This window comes from Manis pentadactyla, chromosome 12 (assembly GCF_030020395.1).
Source record: "Manis pentadactyla isolate mManPen7 chromosome 12, mManPen7.hap1, whole genome shotgun sequence".
NCBI lineage: Eukaryota > Metazoa > Chordata > Mammalia > Pholidota > Manidae > Manis > Manis pentadactyla.
This window is the reverse complement of record NC_080030.1, coordinates 67,392,466-67,412,731: the sequence shown is the minus strand read 5'-3', so window position 1 is coordinate 67,412,731 and position 20,266 is coordinate 67,392,466. Positions and strand designations below refer to the sequence as shown.

At 38.1% G+C, this 20,266-nt stretch overlaps 1 protein-coding gene across 4 annotated transcripts in view; it reads left to right on the top strand.

Moving 5' to 3' along the window:
- The first annotated feature begins 10,275 nt into the window (after positions 1–10,275).
- Positions 10,276–20,266, top strand: part of HSF2 (heat shock transcription factor 2) — a 33,974-nt gene continuing 23,983 nt past the window's right edge. For 2 of the 4 annotated variants that reach the window (XM_057489306.1, XM_036903927.2), the window contains exon 1: positions 10,276–10,492. In XM_057489306.1, the coding sequence (XP_057345289.1) occupies positions 10,400–10,492 (93 nt within the window). In that variant the 5' untranslated portion in view covers positions 10,276–10,399. The remainder of the gene's footprint in view (positions 10,493–20,266) is intronic. The other 2 variants (XM_057489305.1, XM_036903926.2) reach the window with 1 other exon arrangement.

Sequence of the window (20,266 nt, the reverse complement as noted above, 5' to 3'; positions counted from 1 at the left end):
ATTAAAGGCATCATTAAATAAAGCCTGCCCTTATGTCAAGTCCTTTAGCCAGCTCTGGTTATTAACTTAGTTGATAGAGTGTTACCTAAAAATCTGCTCTTCTCATACATTCACGTAGCCAGGCAATACTCTAGAATCTTAGGATACATCAGCGGAAAACAAAGGTCCCTCCCTTGCAGAAAATATAAAAAAGGATGAAGGGTATATGGAGGGGTTGTGGTGAGAATAGTTGCAATTTTAAATAGGTGGTCAGGATAAGCCTTAGAAAAGGTGGCATTTGAGCAAAGACTTAGAAGAGAAGGAGAATTAGCTCGAAGGATATCTAGGAAAAACGCATCCCAGGCAGAGGGAGCTGTTAGTGCAGAGGCTCAAAGGCAAAGTGTTCCTGACATATTTAAAGAACAATAAGGAGTCTAGTACATCTGGAAAGAAATGAGATTACGAGAGATGAGTTCAGAGATGACTGCTTTGTGGGTTTTCACTCAGAAGGAGACAGGAAGCCTTTGCAGAAGTTTGAGCACAGGAATGACATGTTTGGGCATATATTTACAGTTAAAATAAATAGCATAGCCTATGTAATGACTTACTAAAATATATTAAGTAGTGGGCTAGCAAAGGGGAAAAAATGATTTGACTATCCAAAATATTGATGGTCAACTTTTTTCTTGGCAAGTATCAAGTATTACATAATCATTAAAACTTTTTCTAGTTAATGACAAATATCACAGAGTAAACCTTAATTTTAATATAGAGAAGTAATTCTCTATTCACCTAGGCTTAGAATCATGCCCTAATATGTCATCATAAACTTTTGATTACTAAAATAAAATAAAAAATATAAATATAAATAACCATTCAAATATGTTTATCAGTTTATCCAGTCATTATAAATCAACTAAGTTGGTAAATATTTTTATTAAACTTACTTTAATATGCACAGTGGTTGGAGTTTTTGGTTGACCTGTGTGGTTCTGGTGTAATGGAAGGTCACAGACTTCCGGCAGAGCACCTTAACAGTCTCTGCTGCATGGCTTCCAGAAATGCCAGGGAACCAGGGAGGAAGGTTGAATAGGTAGAACCAGGGCAGGAGAGGGTGCCTGGCTGCAGGCCAGATGGCAGTGAATGGCTTGCATATCTGATTACAGTTTTCAATGCATACAGTGCACTTCCTCCCTACCTGGGCCAGTGCTGATGCCCATGTAGTGGAAGCCAAGGAATAGCTGGGCTGCTGCAATGCTCGCCGAGGGTATTCATTTGCTAAGGCTGCCATAACAAAATACCACAGATGAGGTGTCTTAAACAAGAGAAATTTATTTTCTCACAGTCCTGGAAGCTGTTGCACACACACCACAGAATAGCATGGAGTCCAAGATCAATGTGTGGGGAGGTGTGTTCCTTCTGAGGCCTCTCTCCTTTGGGTTGTAGACGACCACCTTCCTACTATGTCCCCAAATGCTCACCCTCCTTCTGTGTGTTGTCTGTGTCTTAATCTTCTCTTCTTATAAGGACACCAGTCATACTGGATTAGGGCCCATCCGTAGGATCTCATTCAGTACCTGTTTAAGGACCCTTTCTCCAGTCACATTCTGAATTACTAGGAGTTAGGATTTCAACATGAGAATTTGGTGGGGACCTGGGGAGTGGCACACAATCCAACCCACAACACCTAGCATCAAAATCTGAACAATCTATTTGGCTGAAGCAAGAGCAGGGTCAGAGCACCCATTACCTAATTAAGCCCTGGGCGAAGCAGGAGAACCAAGCATGTATAGCATGTATTTTTTGCATTTGTTTGTAGTTTTTGTTTATTGCAGATTTTTATATTTTCCAAAAGCATCAAAGCAGTCATCATGGAAAATGCAGAACTTTGTAACAATTTCTTACACTTATGATAGAGTCTTGTTAATCTGCTTCTAAAGGTCTTAGCCAGCCTGTGGCCACCCTGGCTGAGGGCTAAATGAGAAGCCCAGCCATGTAGGTGGCCATTCAAGGCGGGCGTCTGGACTTAGCATGGGAATTGGAGTGCAAATCACAAAACTGCCTGAATCCCAGTTCTAGGGTTCAGAGAAGTAAAGACAGTCAGTTATGAATTGGGAAGGTCAAGCACTCATTCCAGGCACAAGGCTTGGGATGTCTTGGGTTTGATTTTGATTCTTTTAGGGTCCTCAGAAGGTAGATCCTAAATAAAGTGATGGAAAAACAGAGGCTTTAAAATGGAAAAGTTCCAAATCAAAACACTAAACATGTATATCATACTGTGATCAAATCTCTCTGGGTCTCAACTTCAATAAATACTCCTGTAACACCAGTTCCTTTATTTTTATTATCTTTTCACACAACTGAGTAAGACTGGAGGAGATAATTATTGACAACTTTAAGTTGAATCCAGTGAAAAGTAAACCAGAGCTAAACAGGGCCAGAAGCCACTTGGGCTATATCTTCAGTCGTGAGTGTTAGCGTTATTCATAACAGCCAAAGGTGGAAGCATTTAAAATTTGAAATCTATTAATAATAATTTATATTTAATTATAAATGTTATTCCATAAATTCATAAATTCATTCACATGTATTAATATCTAGTTTCCTGGCTTTGCATTAATGTGTTATGAAAATACCACAAAATAAAGGTATCACCTTAAATTTTTAGTAGTTAAAACTCCCCTGAGCACCAAATATTAGATTCTTCTCTATCAAGCTTAAGCATTCGCTATTGCCTTAGAAGTGTGATGTTGACATTTCTGGTTGCTAGGAACATCATAGTGTTGGATACCTACACAATAGCATTCTGTCAGCTCAAATGTGGGGCTCTTTAATCAACAGGACTTTCTTTTCATATACTGGTATGACAATGGAAAGTGTGGATTTACCATGCAAATTTCATGTGAAAATCTGAATTCACTAATCTGTAGAAATAAAAGCAGCAGTATTTAAGGACTTTAATGTTTAAGGATATTTTTTGCAGTATCTTTCAGAGAGAAAGAAAGAAAGAGAGAGAGAGAAAGAGGGAGGGAGGGAGGAAGAAAGAGAAGGAAGGAAGGAAGGAAGAAAGAAAGAAAGAAAGAAAGAAAGAAAGAAAGAAAGAAAGAAAGAAAGAAAGAAAGAAAGAAAGAAAGAAAGAAAGAAAGAAAGAAAGAAAGAAAGAAAGAAGAGAGAGAGAGAGAGAGAGAGAGAGAGAGAGAGAGAGAGAGAGAGAGAGGAAGGAAGGAAGGAAGGAAGGAACGAACGAACGAACGAACGAACGAACGAACGAAGGAAGGAAGGAAGGAAAAGAATGATGCCTTGAAATAAAGCAGATGCCCACCAGTAAGTAGCAGAATGGCTGAATATATTGTGTTGTAAAAAAAAAAACACCCACACCACAGAATAGCACGGAGCCTTAAAAGAAGTAAATTATAGCTATGCCAGTTGACTTGAAACAATTTCCACCATGTGTTCTCAAGCAAGAAAAGCCAAGTCCATAAAATTACCTCTATACAACAATGTGCATAACAGCATTATTCACAACAGCCAAAAGGTGGAAGCATTTAAAATTTGTAATGTATTAATTATAATTAATATTTAATTTTAAAATTTATTCCACAATTCTTAATGTTTTGTGACTTAAAAAGATAATATAACTTTAATTTTTCAATGTTTTATTTTTATTTTAAACAAGATTTCACAAAATATATTCAAATTTGGGCTTTAAATACATTTGTGCTTTGACTGCAATTACATTTTTAATACTTTGATCATTACCATCAATAGAACACAAGCTATGGAAAATCTTGATGATGATTTAACTAATTACTGAAATACAGACAAAAAACAATTTTATAGAATACACATAAAATGATTTATGAATTACATGTCCTTACTTTTTAAGTTTTCTTAAACACCACTTCCCAATCAACGGAGCACCAGACAATAATAATTAAACGTGGTCTTCTGGATATTTTGCTGACTTAATGTCTTATAAAATTATAGCTTTACACATACCTTTCAAATTTGGTATGATGAAGATATGCTTGTGAAGGCAGAAGTAGAACATATTTTATTTAGCAGTTTGTTAATTTGATTTATGGTCTTTCAATATTCTAAAATATGTATGTGGGCCTCCATTTTCAATTTGACCAGGACTAGGGTGTCTCCTGGACTGGCGTGGAAAGAGCTCTCTGAATACAGGACTGTTGAGAATCCTAAGGTTAGGGCACTACAGAAAGGCATAGGCTGCTGGCTCCAGGTATCTCTAAACCCGGGTTAGTCATGAGTGAAGAAAGCCAATACACTGCTTCTAGTCAATACACATATCCTGAACTTCATTCATTTCACCCAGGAAAAATCTTTTCCACATTCATTATCCTAGTTAACAAAACTTTTGGTGTTGATTTAAAAAATAATAAAGTTAAAATAAAGTTTTCGGAAAGCAGGCTTTTGATTAGCCTTTCAAGTGCTAACTAACCACCACTGGAGTATGCATTCTTAATTAGGGTATTTCAGATGTTAACTAACCGCCACTAGGGTGTAAATTACAATGAACTATCACACAATAGACCACTGTTTAAATAGCAGTATTTTAAAGTAAATTATAGCAAATGTAATAATCACCATATATAAGGGCTTTATAAATCAAGAGTTCTGCCATGCATTAGCATTTCTTTAAATGTGTTCTTACAAGTCCTTGATTACAAACTTTTCTCTGAAAATCTGTAAGTCATTCAATTCTATTCTAACAGCACTGTGAGTGCACCGGCTTCAGGCCATCTTTTCCAGCTTGGTCATTTGTTGCTGACAGTACCCGGCTAAACTTCAAAGACGTTAGACGTGTTTCATTAATTGACACCTCTCTCCCTACTCACCTTTCAACAATGGCACACGTCTACAACAGTGGCTACCTCCTCACAAAGCTGGTTTCTCGCATTTAGTCTTGTGTTCAAGGCATGGGTAGATTTCTGTACTAAAGCCATATAACCCAAGTGATTTAATCTTTGAGGGAGTTCAGATCTTCATCATCAAATGATTTGAATGAAATGATCATTTAAACCCCACTACCTAGAAAGACAAAGCCCAAACACCTTCTGTCTTGGTCACCACCTCCACTTGGAGCAAGACCAGTCAGGGGGGGAATGGAAACTGGAGCCCTAGCATGACGCTAGTCTAGTGAAAATGATGGGAGACTCATATCACAGTCTATGTTGCTAATCTACTACATTTTTCTAATGCTTCCAGTCCTTTTAAATTTTGTGGCCCTGAGGTTTTGTTTTTGTTTTTTTTTTTCTTGTCTACATCTCTGCCTGGGTTTGGGCCTCCAACAGGATATTGATTTGTGGGGTACACAGATTCCTTCTGTTTATCAGCTAGTGGTTGGGATGCCTGTGAAAAAGTACCTCTAACCTGCTTCCAGAAAAACTAAGAACTACATCAAAATTTTAGATTCCTCAGCTGCATTTGTTGCTGTAAGAGTTACTTGGCTTAACTTGATGAGTCCCTGCTTCCTGTCCAACATCAATAAGTGGAAGGGCTAGAGTCAGGATAATATATCATTCTGGTTTGCCTGGGTCTGGGACATAAGACTTTCAGTACTAAAAAGGGAAAGTACTGTGCAAATCTGGGCTTGTTTGTCATCCTTGTTTGGTGACTAGTTAGATTGTAGCAAATGCTACATTAAATGAAAATTCCATGTAGAGCAGGCCCAGCTCTGGGATAAGTGGTACTAATACATTTCCTACTTAAAAAGCTCCTTTAGCATGTGCTTTTGGCACCCAGGTCACAGACTTAGTAAAAAGAAAATTCTTTGACCATCTTGACATTTTTAAGAAATTAACTTCCACAATCTTCTAGTTCTCTACTTATTCAAAAGACAGCTAGAGGATCTTTAAGCATTTTGCCACTATCACCAGAGCTGTTTCAAAGACAAATGACCTCAAACCTGGGACTCTATGGCATTCCATTAACATCTGATATTTCCAGGACTTTGATATTTCCCCTACTAATAGCTCCTCAATCATATGCATCTCAGTTGAGTTATGACTAAACTCTCATTTTCTTCTTTTATAAACTAAAAAGTTTATACGGATTGAGGCTTAATAAGTTACAAGGAGTTTCCTTCTTAATAGGCAGAGTATATTTTATCTAAAGGGTTTCAAAAACTAAAATTGTTCATTCAACAAGTATTTATTGAGCAGTTCCTAAATTATGAGCAGTGTGTTTACTGTTTAGGATACAAGAGTAAGCAAAGCAAGCTCAGTCTGCCAGGCCAGTGAGGGTTGATGTGAAGTACATGAGCAATAATAATGTGGTAAATACCAAGAAAGTCAAGTTCCACACACTGTGGGGCCCATCTGGGAAGAACAACTAATCTAAGTTTGGGGGTCATAGAAGAGTAAATGGTTAGCATTCATCTGTTTCTGTATTCATTAATTAATTCAACAAAGATTTATTGAGTAATTTGTACCAAGCACTGTGATAGATATTGGAGATCAGAATGAATGTAAAGAGGACAGAGTCCTTACTGAAAGAGTTTCATAGTCTAGTATGAAAAAAGTAAATAATTATTATAAAATGATATAATAAGTGCTATAATAAAGGTCTCTAGGGAGAGTTTCATAAAAGTGGTGCCTTCTCAATGGACTTGTGCTTGACCTTGAAGGTTAAGGAGGAACTTGAGGGATGATGGGGAAGAGGAAGGGCTCTCTACTCAGAGGCAGCATCTTGTGGAAATACATCGAGGTCTGAGAGAACATGGCCAGGGAAGGTAACCTCAAGCAATTGGATGTGGCTAAGGGTAAGGTGCTGTGAAGAGTGGCAGACAATAATTGGGATAATTGGAATTGGGGCATCAGGTCACAGAAGGTCTCATGCCATCTTAAAGGGTTTGGATTTATTCTGAAAATTATGGGAAGCCACTGAGTGGCTGTTAAATCAAGAAGTGACCTTTCCAGATTTGTGTCTTAGAAAGATATCTGTAAAGATTGTGAGGGTGGACTGAAGGAAGAATCAATTTATCTGATCCTCAAAACCACTTGGTGAAGTAAGTATAACAGGTATTTTCACTCACATTTTGTATATTCTGGGACTTGGAGGTGTCAAGTAATTCGCCTAAGGCCTCCAGGTCGTTCTAAAACTGAAGAAAATCAACACTTTTTCCAGATAGGAATGTAGATGGAAACCTCTGTGTAGTTGACCTTTGGATTTGGTCATGCTGTCCTTGAAAATAATCTTTAAAAGCTAGTTCTGGTTGAACTGCTGATTCCATCTGGTTTTGTGTAGTTGATTAGATATAATTTGTATAATCTGAATCAGATTCTTTGAAACATCAAAGTGCTCCACAATATGCTTTTCTATGTCTTAGGCAAAGGCCTGGGTCACTCAGTTTCTAAGTGTTATTTTAAATCTTATAATTTGACACTCTAGGTTGCAAATGAACTATGAAAAAATGCCAACTTTTTAAATTTGTAGTCAACAGGAGACAGTTAACTTTAAGCAAGTGACATTTTTTCCTCATATTGTAAACATTTCTAAGTTGTTGACATTGACTCAGATCTTTGTGGGATATTGTAGGTGGCAAATAATTGTGAATTAGCTTGATTTGTTTTTTTCCCTTCTTCAGTTCTATAAATAAGTACAAAAAAGTCAATAATGCTTTTCTCTTCCCCAAAGTGTCTCCAGTCAGTACTTAAAGTTTTCAAAAGTTTATTAATTACAATAAATATTAAAGCTTAAGTTAATAGAAAAAGAAAGCACCGTGGTTTAAATTATTCCTGACATGTCTGGATTTTAAGAGGTGAAGGGTGAGTAACAAGTCTGTACATGTTAGCAAGGGAAGGTCAGATATTAATTTTTCGGTTTAACAGAAGTTCTCAAAATGTAGCCCCAGGGCTAGCAAGCATCTGCATCACCTGGGAACTTGTTAGAAATACAAATTCTTAGCCTGAACCCCAGACCTACTGAGGGGAGGATGGTGGGAGAAGCAGCAAGCAGTGTTTTTTCAGGAGCTCTTCAGGCGATTCTGAAGTAGGCTAAAGTTTGAGGCACACTGGTATAAAGGAAAAAAAGCATGTCAGGCTACAAAAAACACCGTTGCAATTCCACCAACAGCTTTGTGACTTCAGACATTTCATTTACTTCCTCACCAGGTTACCTAGTTCATAACTTAGTCCCTTAGCTGGCTTCATGAGTATTATAAATATTGTCTGGCAAGGGTTACTTGTTCACTTGTTAGATGTGATAGCAGTTTCCCTCCTCCAAGTGATTTGGATGCATGGTTAAATTTAAGAAACACTGGTCTATAAAATGTGATATATTGGAAGCAGATCAGCTACATAATTTGGGGAGCCCAATGAAAAATGAAAATGCAGGGTCCCTTGCATTTTGAAAATGCAAAAGTAAAGAATTACAAGATGGCAACAGCACAGTGTAAACCAACTACAGCTCTCTACTAGGCACAGGCCTATGACTGCACAGGTGAATTGCTGAAGAGGAGTTTCTGGTGGTCTCTAACCACACCTTTTTTTTTTCTTAGAAGGAAATAATACGACTAATCTTACCTTTTGAGTTGTCAGTCTCCAAAGATAGACCATGCTCCTTAGCCTCCTGACGTTGCTTACTGTTCTCTTCCTCTTAGTACCTATCCAAATGCATTTGTACTTCAAGACCCAATTTAAGATACTCATCCTCCATGAAGTCTTCCCTTACTACTTTCACTCAGCTCTGTCCTTCTAACCTTTTCTAGAACTTGTTCTATGCTGTGAACTTAGCTCTTATTAATGTGAAAGATTGCATATCATTATGTTCATCTTGTTTCTTGAATTAGAGTATAAGCATCTTACCCATTGAGATTATACCATCATCATAACATGGGCACAGGCTTTTGAGTTCAATAAAGCCTATGTCCAAATATCTTTTCTCATTTACTAGCTGTGATATGTTAAGTTACTTCACTTTTTAAGCCTCAGAATCTTCATTGGAAAAATGGGATAGTAAGACCCCATTTTATTGGATTGTTGTGAGGATTAAATGAGGTAGTATTTTTAGAGCCCTGGACAAACGTTAAGTAATCATCACATTAGTTCCTTTATCAGGTGTATCCTACCATACATCTGATTTTGCTTCAGCAAACAGATGAGTGCTTAACACAGTCAGTATTCAATATATATTTGCTCGTTGGAGAGTTTTTTGTTTTAAAGTATCATTTTGGATGTATATAGGAAGTAAACCAATCATATGTTGAAGTTTGTATGAAGTGTTATTACCTGACTTGCTTGTAAATTCTTATATCCACATTCTGACTTTTGCAAAAGAAGTTTAATTTTGTACACTTTCTTTCAAACCATTTTCACATTTATGATGTTATTAATGTTATCTACTGGGTGAAGAGAAACATTCTTAATGCGAGATAGGGAAGACTGGCATTGACAGGGTAATTGATTACTCTAATTTATACAGAACCCATGTAATTTAATATCCACTAAACTGTCATTGAAGCTAGGGAGGGCTAAACTCAGAAAAGGTGACTCGTTATCCAGTATTTTTTCCTACTCTACCAAACTATCTCTGGCAAACAGGAATATATGCGTAAAGTAACGCAGGAGCAATTTTATTTAACTGACTAAAATGGTGTTAAATGAGACTATTTTTATGCTGGCCTTATAGTAGGCATTCAATGTTTGAATTAAAAACAGCATGTAAGGTGCCTATTACAGTTACCGGTTCACAGTAGTACATGCTTACTAAAGAGTGAGTTATTACTTAAATTCCTCTTTTTTATGAGCCTATTTTAAAGGCACCGTTTTCTCCTAATGAAAATTTAAGGACAAGGTTCATTATTTTTAAGACAGTTTCAATTTGGGGCCTAGCATGTCACGTTTGAAAGCCTTTTTTCTATGTGAATTATTATTCACCTTCCTCCTTACTGGCGCAAACCACACACACTTTGCCTGCCAAACCTATGACTCAAAAGCTACTGAGGACTCCTTGCAAGTCTCCCAGCCACAGCCCACGAACCCAAATCCGTCTCCACGTGAAAGAAGCAAACACGGCTCCCTACGCCGGAGATCCACTACAGCAAGGGCTGCCGTATAAAAGCCGAAGAAGAAGGCGGTGCCCCCTTCTGCTCCCACCCACTCCAGGTCCGCAGCACCCAATCATTTTTCTGTGTCGTGCGGTCGGCGCCTGGGATTGGTTGGAAACAGGACCGGTGCGGCCCCCCTGCGTACCGGCCGAGCGCGGAGACTTGTCCGTCACGTGCGGCCGCCGGCCTCCCAGTTCGCTGCTCACTTGGCGGGGCCGGGGGGCGGGGCCGGGGGGCTGCTGCGCCTGCGTTGTGGGAGTTCTCGGGGAGCAGCTACCACCGCCGCTGCCGCAGCCGCCGTTACCGCCGCGTTCGGGTGTAGAATTTGGGAGTCCCTGCGCTTCGTTAACAATGAAGCAGAGTTCGAATGTGCCGGCTTTCCTTAGCAAGCTGTGGACGCTGGTGGAGGAAACCCACACCAACGAATTCATCACCTGGAGCCAGGTACGGGTGAGGGCAGGGCGGCCTCCAAACCCCCTGCCCAACCGCTGCCTCTCTCTCTCTCCCGCGGGGTTGCTTCTCGCGGCCTGCGGCTCGACGCCCTCTGCGAGGCAGGCGACGCGGGGTGGCTTGAGCCACGGGCGCGGGCCTCGGCGTTTAGCCTCGCGACGGACCCCTTGTATTGTTCGCGCGGGGAGCCGCGGGGGTCCCGGCCGGCGCCGGGGACACAGGCCGCGGTGGGGGAGGGGCGGCCCGCACTGACCGCCGCGACCCCGGACGCCCCGTAACGGTCCGGCCGGGTCGGCGCTCGGACCCGGCCCGGCAGCGCCAGGGCGGCGCGCGAGCCGCGGGCGCGGGAGCACGTTAGTGCACACTCATTCCGCGTCCGCCGCGCGTCGCGGGCTCCGATGGCTGAGGGCGCGCGCAGCCCGCGCCGGGATCGTCAGCGCGGGGGTTTATACGAGGAAATCTTCACCTCAGCGACCTGATTCTCTCCCCCCCCCCCCCAAAAAAAAAAACGCTGCTTGGCATCTGGGATCTTTATGAGGAGAGCAGTCAGGGAAGTAGGCAAATGTTCAAACGCAGGTTACTGCATAGCGGTAGGTTTTAAAATATAGAAAATGGTACGTTATATTTTGGAGATTCTGAGCCATGCTTATAAACGCATTTTTGTGATTATTTAAATAAAAATGCTTAGAGGTGTTAGGTAACTTAGGAGCTAATGTGAATTACTAAATTTCTTAAAAGAGTTGCTGGCAGAATGGTATGTGGATGTCTTGAAGATCGGTTTGATCTCTATTCTGCCACTGAACAGGGATGACCTTAGCTAATCTCCTTGTCTGGCCTGAGTTTCATGTCTCTAAGATGAATGGGTTGCCTTGGTGATCCAAAGATTCCCCTTCTAGGTCCAAATACTAAGATTCTAAGCAGAATGATTATTACATAAACACTGCGCTAGCGTTAGAATCCATTCTTAGTCTTTTGGAATCATTTAGGGACAGTAGTGGATTTCTCTTGTAAATTATCATTTGTTGGGGATATTTTCTTGTTTAGAGGTTTTAAGAAGTCTAAGTGAAACTACCTGCACAGTGCCTGACACCTGCTAAGTTCTAGGTAAATGTTATCCCCTTTCTTTCTCCATTTCTTTTCTGTTCCTTTCCTATTATAAGAACTCTTGAGTTTTACTTTTATCTTAAGAGGGAGCATTATGTGGAGTACATGAAATTTTGACGACTGTTACACCATATTCTGTCTTGTATTACTATGATTGTTCATTTTTATATCTCCCTTCTAGAACTTAATTTTCTTGAATGTTAGTTTCAGCTGGGTTGTGTGTATTAAGCATTTGATGAGTTTGTTCAATTGTATAGGGAAAGGGGAAAATAAGGAAGCCAGCCGCCAGCATACACTTAAAAATAAATACGTCTCATGCTTTTCATCAGTCAGAAGGATTAAAAGTTGACAGGGATAGATCAGCACAGACTGCTGTTAACTCAGCCTTAGGTTCATGTCAGAGATTGGGCTGAGTTTTCCCCTACACCCAAGCTGACTTTTATCTACCTTTTGGCTATTTTTATTTATCCTTTTATTAAGTCTAAGCTTATGTCTTATTACTCATTTTCTAATATGTAATGGGACAACTGAAGTATAAATTCAGTGAGGCCAGGCACAACTTCTGTGCTAGGGACACAGAAGGTAATTAGTGTCTGATGAATCAGTGAAGTCCTTGGAATAAGTAATGAAAGTGGTAGGAACGGTGAAGATAGAATTATGCCTGAAAAGAATTTCGGAAAATCCTTATCATTATATAGATAAGGATTTGAGGCTTAGGTTATATTATCCATAATTACAAAGCTAGCCTTGATTGGAGGTGGGATACTAACATAGGTTTCCGACCTCCCAGATCCATCTTGAATCAGCAACACTAATACAGGTTGCACAGTATTTAGTTTCACATCAAAATGCTACCCTCCGCAAGTTGGTGTGGACAATTCTGCATTAATACTGCCTGGAGCTAAGTTTAGTTGCAAAAGTGTCTCTCTTACTCCCACAGATTTTTCCAAGTGCAGTGTTACAATAAAAAGCACAACTTAAATATGTTAGATGGAAAAGCCAAAGTAAGTTGCGCTCAGATTTTTAAAGTTACTGTTTATAGTTGTCTCTGGTTTCTTTCAAACTTGTTTTGTTAAACTTCTGTTGAGATAATTTAGCATTTATACTATCTGAGTGAAAATCATATTAAGACCTTTTAGAAGCAGCAGGTGTTTTGAAAACCAGGCAATCTTTTGTGCTGTTTTTTTTTCACTTGTGGGAAATAATTTACTATTCTAGCTTGAGTGTGAAAAGCAAGGGAAAAAAACCTCTTACCAGTGGCAGTTTGAAAAGCTTGGCTTAATATTCCTGAAGATACATACTTTTATTTTTCCTTGAAACTTATGACAAAAATGAAAAATGAGTAATACCTCCATTCTCATCACTAATTATAAAAATACAATATTCTGAGCAATCAAAATTATACTAAATGTGCTATTGAGTCACATAATAGAAGTCTTTAAATCCAGAGTGCCTTTAAAATATATTGTACATATTGTATATTTTCCCATATTCCTTCCTTAGAAATTTCTTTTTCCTTTTTTTTTTTTTTCAGAGTTCTTTTAACTTCAGAATTATATATAGCTGTTTTAGCTTTGATAGGCAGTCTATTGCCAGAATCAAGGTCAGAGATAGTGCTGTTGGACAATCTAAAGCTGTTCTAAGTGCAAAAGTCCTAAACAGAGATTGCAGGTTTAACTTGGAAGCAACTGGGGAAACTTGATATGCAGGGACAAGAGGCTGTGGCAGTTGAATGTAAGTTCTTCCCATTGGTAGCAGGGAACAGCCTTTACTGTTACTGAAATTTGATGCTTGATGTATGTTAAAGTGAAGCAGTATAAAAGAATGAAAGAACTGGAAAGTCATTGTTTTGCCAGTGTTACTCCCTTTGTCTCTGATCTTCAGACTACTTGAGGAGACCAAGTGATTTCCACTAAAGATATCATACGCATCTGTTCCACCTTTCTGTGCCCTTTGGCATTTTCTACTTCCCTATCCCTCTCAAATCAGACGAATCAGGAAATAGAAGGGAAAGGTAGTATAACAGAGTTTGTCCAGTGTTTTCTGTTGTGGATGAATTTGAGCAGCAAGTCCTTTGACTACCCAATGTTCTGGTATCTTTTTAACTTCCCAGTAACCATTGCATTGTTACAGTGCTCCCAAGTGAAAACAGGAAAGATCACAGTGTGGCAGAATAAGAGGAAAATCCACCTTAGATGGGCCTACAGAAAAGTTGAAAGATTCATTGGCAAGTGTTTTTTATTTGTGTAAGTTAAGAGAGAGTGAACTAGAGACTCAGAAGGAATTGGGGAACATTAAGAAGTTACAGATTGTTAAAAAGGAAAAAGTGTTACAAATTTCTGTTCTGAAAAGTACTTTAAAGTAATAGGGCTGAAGTAAATTGTTAAGAATATTTTAGATGTTTTTAATCAAGAGTACCAATTGAGCAGTAACAACTGTTAACTACTCTTTGGATGCTTGCCAACATTTATGGGTAAGGCCTAAAAAAAAACTACCCAACTCTCCCAGTCCACTCAGTAGCAGCTTTTTGCCCCTTGTAAAATGTGTAGGGAGAGTTCTGTGTTATATTACTTGAATCTAACAAGTTTAAATGGCAGTAAGGTAGAATTTTGTACTCAGGTTATTAATGAATTTTAGAGTGGAGACTAAAGAAATATCATAAGCAGAGACGCAGCCTGTGAGTTAATGAGGGTTGTGTGACAGAGAAGGACAGATCTAAGCAGGAGGCATTCATCTCTTCATTTGGTATAATTTGAGAGTTGAAATTTTAAAAATATAATTTATAATTTGGTCCACTGTGGCCAATGATTCATTTATTCAGTCACTCACAAATATTTGTTGTGAATCTGTTAGGACCCAGCAGTATGCTAGGTACTGAGAATTTATTCAGTAATGAACAAAATAGCTATTTTCATAGAGCTTACTTGCAGTGCAGAATACTAATAATTACTAATAATTGAAAAGCAAACACAAATAATGTATCAGCTAATAAGTACCATAAAGAAAATAAAGCAGGGTAAAGAGAGAATCAGTTACTGTCAATTAGGAGACAGAAGTCAGTATTCTGAACAGAGAAAGTTTAATTGAATTACTATTTCAGGGAAATTGGAGTAAAGAAAATTCTAAAGAATATAGCAATAGCTGTTGAAAAGAAGCACCTCATTGCTAAAGATAAGATAGATAGAGTGCTGAGGTAAGAACTCTTTCTCGCAAGTCTAAGATACTGACCTTGTTGAAGAGCTCAGGACCATGACTCAATGGCAAAGAAGTCACTGGTGCCACACGGGTGGAACTTACTGGAAATCATCCTTCACTACTTGCTGGAAAGTATGCCCTCTGGGGCAGGGGTTGGCAGACTGACCCATGGGCCAGCCACCTGTTTTGTAAAAAAGGTTTTATCAGAACATAGCCATGCTCAATCTGTTTACATATTGTCTATAGCTGCATCCTTGCTACAAAGGCAGTGTTAATGACCATACTATCTACAAGTCTAAAATATTTAATGTCTAGCCTTTAAAAAAAGTCTTTATCAGTTCTTGCTCTAGAATATCTTAGAAAGCTGTTCATGGGGGAGATGTCTTGCCAGATTTACTCTAGTTTACTTCAAAGAGAGAGGGAAGTTGCTCACCTTGGGGTGCTGCTGACCTCCATGCACTGTAAGTGCTAGTTGCTGGAGAACCTTCCTGGACTGCAGGAACCTGCCAGTGCTGAACCGGGAACCAGGAAAGAGAACCTCTTCCTTTTGTAAAACCTTTCTAGTATCTATTGACAAAAGTTAACACCATACCAGGTAGAAAGGAAAGATATTTAAGGGACCCAGGTTCATGTTTTCAGAGCAGATAATGAAGAATGAATTTGGAGCAAAGAATTGGTAACTAGCATGGAAAATGACTGGGATTTGTGGGTATTTTGGGTAGAGTGATGAGGAAAGCCTCTCTGAATAGGTGACCTGAGCTATTAGAAAGGATGGGCCAGACAAAGGGAATGTCAAATGTAAAGGCCTTGAAATGGCATGTTCATGGATTGGAGAAGGCCCGTGTAGTGTATTTTTAAGAGAGAGAATATGAGTGTGAGGTCAGGAAAGTAGGCAGCAGCAAATAGTATAGGGCCTTACAACTATAAGGAGATTGGAAATGAAGGAACTAGTTATAAGACTATCACAGTTTTCCACTATGGTATTGAAAATAGTGTGGCTGAAAGTAGGGTGGTAGCAATGGAGGTGATGAGAAGATGTTGAATTAGATACCTACTTTGAAGACAAAGCCACAGGCAGAACTTACTGATAAATTGGCTGCAGTGGGAGGAGGGACAGAGAAGAATTAAGAATGACTCATAGATTTGGCCTGAGTAACAGGATGAATAATGGTACCATTTACTGAGATGGGGGAAAACCCAGAGAAATGCAAATGGGGATGCTGGTTGGCCATATTAACTTTGAGACTACAAATGGATCACTAGTATTGAAAATTGTTTCATTTGGCTTGCATTTCATAGAACACACTTAGTCATGTGGTCATACTTAATTTTAAAGGAGGTGTGGGAGAAGTTTAGTGCAAGGAAGGAGAACCAGAATATTTTTGAACAGCCTGGATAACTACTACACTCCAAGACTTGCAAGTAGAAATATTGAATAGGATGTTTGAACATAAGACTGGCGTTCAGGGTGCAGTTTGCAGCTTGTGAGTGGTAAAGCGTGGGACTCATTGAGATCCTCCAGGGAGACAACTGACGACAGAAGAACTGAAAGATAGGGTATCCCCACTTTCAGAGAGTATGAAGAGTATGAAGACATGAAAAAGCCAGCAAAGGAGATTGAGAAGAAAGAGTGTGGAAAGAGGAAAAACAAGGGAATGAGGTCATAGAAATTAATGGAAGAAAATGGTTCTAGAAAGAAAAGATCAACGGTGTCAAATGCTGTTGTGAATATTCTTAAATATCTTTCCTGGTGTATATAAGAAAAAATGTAAGGCGCACACACACACACACACACTCACTCACTCACTCACTCACTCACTTACATTGAAGAGTAGAATTGCTGGAAAATAAGAAAAGAAATGTTCAACCTTAAAATAGTTCAGACTTTTCCAGAGAGATCAGTCCAGCCTGTGCTCCTGTTAGGCATTCATGAGATTTTCCATTAATCTGTATCATCTATAAAACTTGGTATTATTCTTAATTTTTACCAATCTAGTGAATGTAAAGTGTTACCTTAATGAGATCTTATATTTTATATGTTATATATATTATATATATGTTATAAATACGTATATTTTCCTGATTACTAATGAGTTAACACCTTTTCATGTTTATTGGCCACTTGTGTTTACTATTCTACAAACCTAGTAAAATTTGTGTTTACTATTCTATACTCTTCTATAAACCAACTATTGGGTAATTTATCTTTTATTATTTATAGGAATTCCTTGTTTTGTGTATTTTTTTGGGTATATGTGTTGCTTCTACCTTCTCCCAGTTTGTGGCTTATTTTTTTACTTTCTTTTGATGAGTAGAAATTCTTAATTTTAGTATAATTTATCAGTCTTTTTTATGGTTCATGCTTTTTGTTTCTTCAGAATGTTTCCCCTTGCCCAGAGAGAAAACACTTTTCCATCTCTTCTTTTCTTCTGAAAGTTTTAAAGGTTCTCCTTTTATATCTGAGTCTTCAATTCACTTGGAATTAATTTTTGTGTGTGGGTCTGAGGGATCCAGTTTTATTGTTTTCCATGTAAATATTTAGTTGTCTTAGGTCTTTTATTGAATAGTTCCTTCTTTCCCCAGTGATAGGAATTACTACCTCTGTCTTACAGCATAATTATGTTGTTTTGTTTCTATGTTCTCTATTCTTGTTCCACTGGACAGTTTATCCTTGTGCCCATATCACATGCCTTAATTAATGCAGCTTTATAAAAAGTCCTGCTTTTGGGAGGGCAACTTATTTTTCTGGAGTGCCTTGGCTATTTTTGGTTTTTGCTCTACCACGTATATTTTAAAACCAAGTGTCATTTAAAAAAAATAAAACAACCTATTGGAATTTTTGTTGGAATTGCATTGAAACTGTAAATCAGATTTGAGAAAATGGACATTACAAATTGAGTATTCCCATAAACTAGGCATGTTTGTAAATCATTTTGTTGTTTCAATAAAGTTTTGGTTTGGAATTAGGTCTTGCAGATTTGTTAGATTTCTTCCTAGGTATCTTACAGATGTTGTAAGGGGTATCATTTAGTTAAAAATACACTTCTAGCTGTTGCTGCTAATTAGAAATAAAAGGAACATTTATATATTGATAAAAAACCAAGGTGCTAATCATTTTACTGATTAGGGTTCTCAAGTGTACATTCATACATCTGTGAATGACAGTTTTGTTCTTCCTTTCAGAACCTTATACCTTCAGTTGTTTTCTTTTTTGCAATGGCTAAGACCTCGGGGTATCAAGTAGAAGCAGTTGGAATCCATTTTTCTTATTTTTAAGGGGAATGTTTTTAATATTTCTTTAACTACTAGCTGTTAAATGGGGAGTTCTTATTTTTGTTTTTGTTGTCAAACTGAATTGGATAACTTAGATAGGAGTGGGGTGTCCAGGATGGAGGACAGGAAAAAGTTAACTTTGGGGGAGTAGGAGGATCGATTTGAAATAGATAATAGCTTGAGATCATAGTAAAATCGAAAATTCAAGTGTGATATCTGGGATGATTAGGAGCAGAGGTGTAGATATGATAATTATCGTATATAAAGTCAGTAATTAGATACACAGGTATGGATGAGATTGCCTAAGGAAAGAGTGTAAAAGGTGTCAGTGATCAAGGCTGGAATCCTTAAAAGCACACTACGTCTTCATAGGTAGAAGACAACTGAAAGGAAATATGAGAGATAAGAGACCCAATAGTGTATGATTTCAAAGCCAAAAGAGTAGAGCATTTAAGGAGGGGATTGGCAGTAGTGCCAAATGAAGTGCCACAGAGAGGTATGTATAGGAAGGTAGGGAATGAAAAGGGCACTGAATTTGGCATTTGACATTTTAGGAAGACAGTTTCAGTAGAGGGAAACTGAGACCAATTTTTAGCAAGAATAAGTAGATGGTCCTGAATTAGAGAAAGTGGCTCTGAAGTACTTGTTAAATTTGCAGTGAAGGAAAAGACAAATGGGGCAGGTAGATTAAGAGGGAAGTAGGTTAGAGGGAAGACCCTTTTATGATAGGAAAAAATCTATGCATTTTTAATTTTAATAGTTATCGAATAACCAATACTGATTAATGCCCAACTTTAAGTTTTGCCAATCTGATAAGTGAAAATCATTATTTGTTTTGCTCTACATTTAATTATGATTGAGATCAGGCCTCTTCTAAATTTCACATTGGTTTTTCATCTTAATTGATAAGTTATAAATTTATGCAGTTAACACTTTGCCATAAATGTTTAACATATTTTCAGTATAAATCTTTCAACTTTATTAAATTTTTTAATAATTCTGTTACCTGGTTTTCGTTCAGACAGAAGTAATAGAAATCCAGACAACAATGGCTTAAACAAAACAGAAAACTTTCTTTTATGTCTGAAGATAGCCAGTCACCTTTTGATCTTTTTAGCCATACTTAGTTCTTCTACCTCAGTGGTAGAGCTGGAGCTCTAGCCATTAGCTCCAAGTTCCAAGCAGGGATAGGGGATGTAGTGGATATGACACTTTGAATCTGTCTCTTTTTAGAAACTTACGGAAGCCCCCTCAATACATTCTGCTTGTTTCTTATTTGACACCTGTGTTATTTGGCCACCTCTGTTTGTAAGGGTGACTGAGAAATGTAGTTCCAGCATCAAACAAAATTGTGATTCTGTTAATAAAATAGAGGATCGTCCATGTTGTTGGAAATGGAGGATCTATGTTTTAAGGCTGAATAATATTGCCCTGTATATACATACACGTATATGTGTGTGTGTATATATGTATATTACAGTTTCTTTATTCTGTCATAGAAAATTAGATTGTTTCCATAGCTTGGCTGTTGTGAATCATGCTGCAATGAACACAGGAGTGCAGACATCTTTTCGATATACAGATTTCATTTCCCTTGGTTATATACCCAGATGAGGGTAGCTGGATCATATTGTAGTTCTATTTATAAGTTTTCGAGGAACCTTCATTCAGTTTCCAGTAATGGCTGTACCCGTTTACATTTCCACAAACACTATACAAGGGTTCCCTTTTTCCACATCCTTACCAATACTTACCTTTTGTGTTTTTGATAATGGTCATCCAAACATATATGAGGTGATTTGTATTTCTTTAATGATTAGTGATATGGATCACTTCTCATGTACTTGTTGGCCATTTAGCTTCTCTGGAAAAGTATCTATTCAGGTCCTTTGCTCACTTTTTAAATTGGTTTGTGTTTTTTTTGCTGTTGAATGTAGGAGTTGCTTACATACTTCAGATATTAACCCCTTATCAGTTGTATTGTTTACAAATATTTTCTCTCATTTCATTAGGTTGTCTTTTCATTTTGTTGATTGCTTCCTTTGCTGTGCATAAGCTTTTTAGTTTGATGTAGATGATATGTTAATTAGTTTGACTGTGGTAGCCATTTCACTGTGTGTGTGTATAACAAATCATCATGTATGCCTTAAATATATACAATTATAGTTTTAAAAATTAAGAAAGGAATTTGGGAGA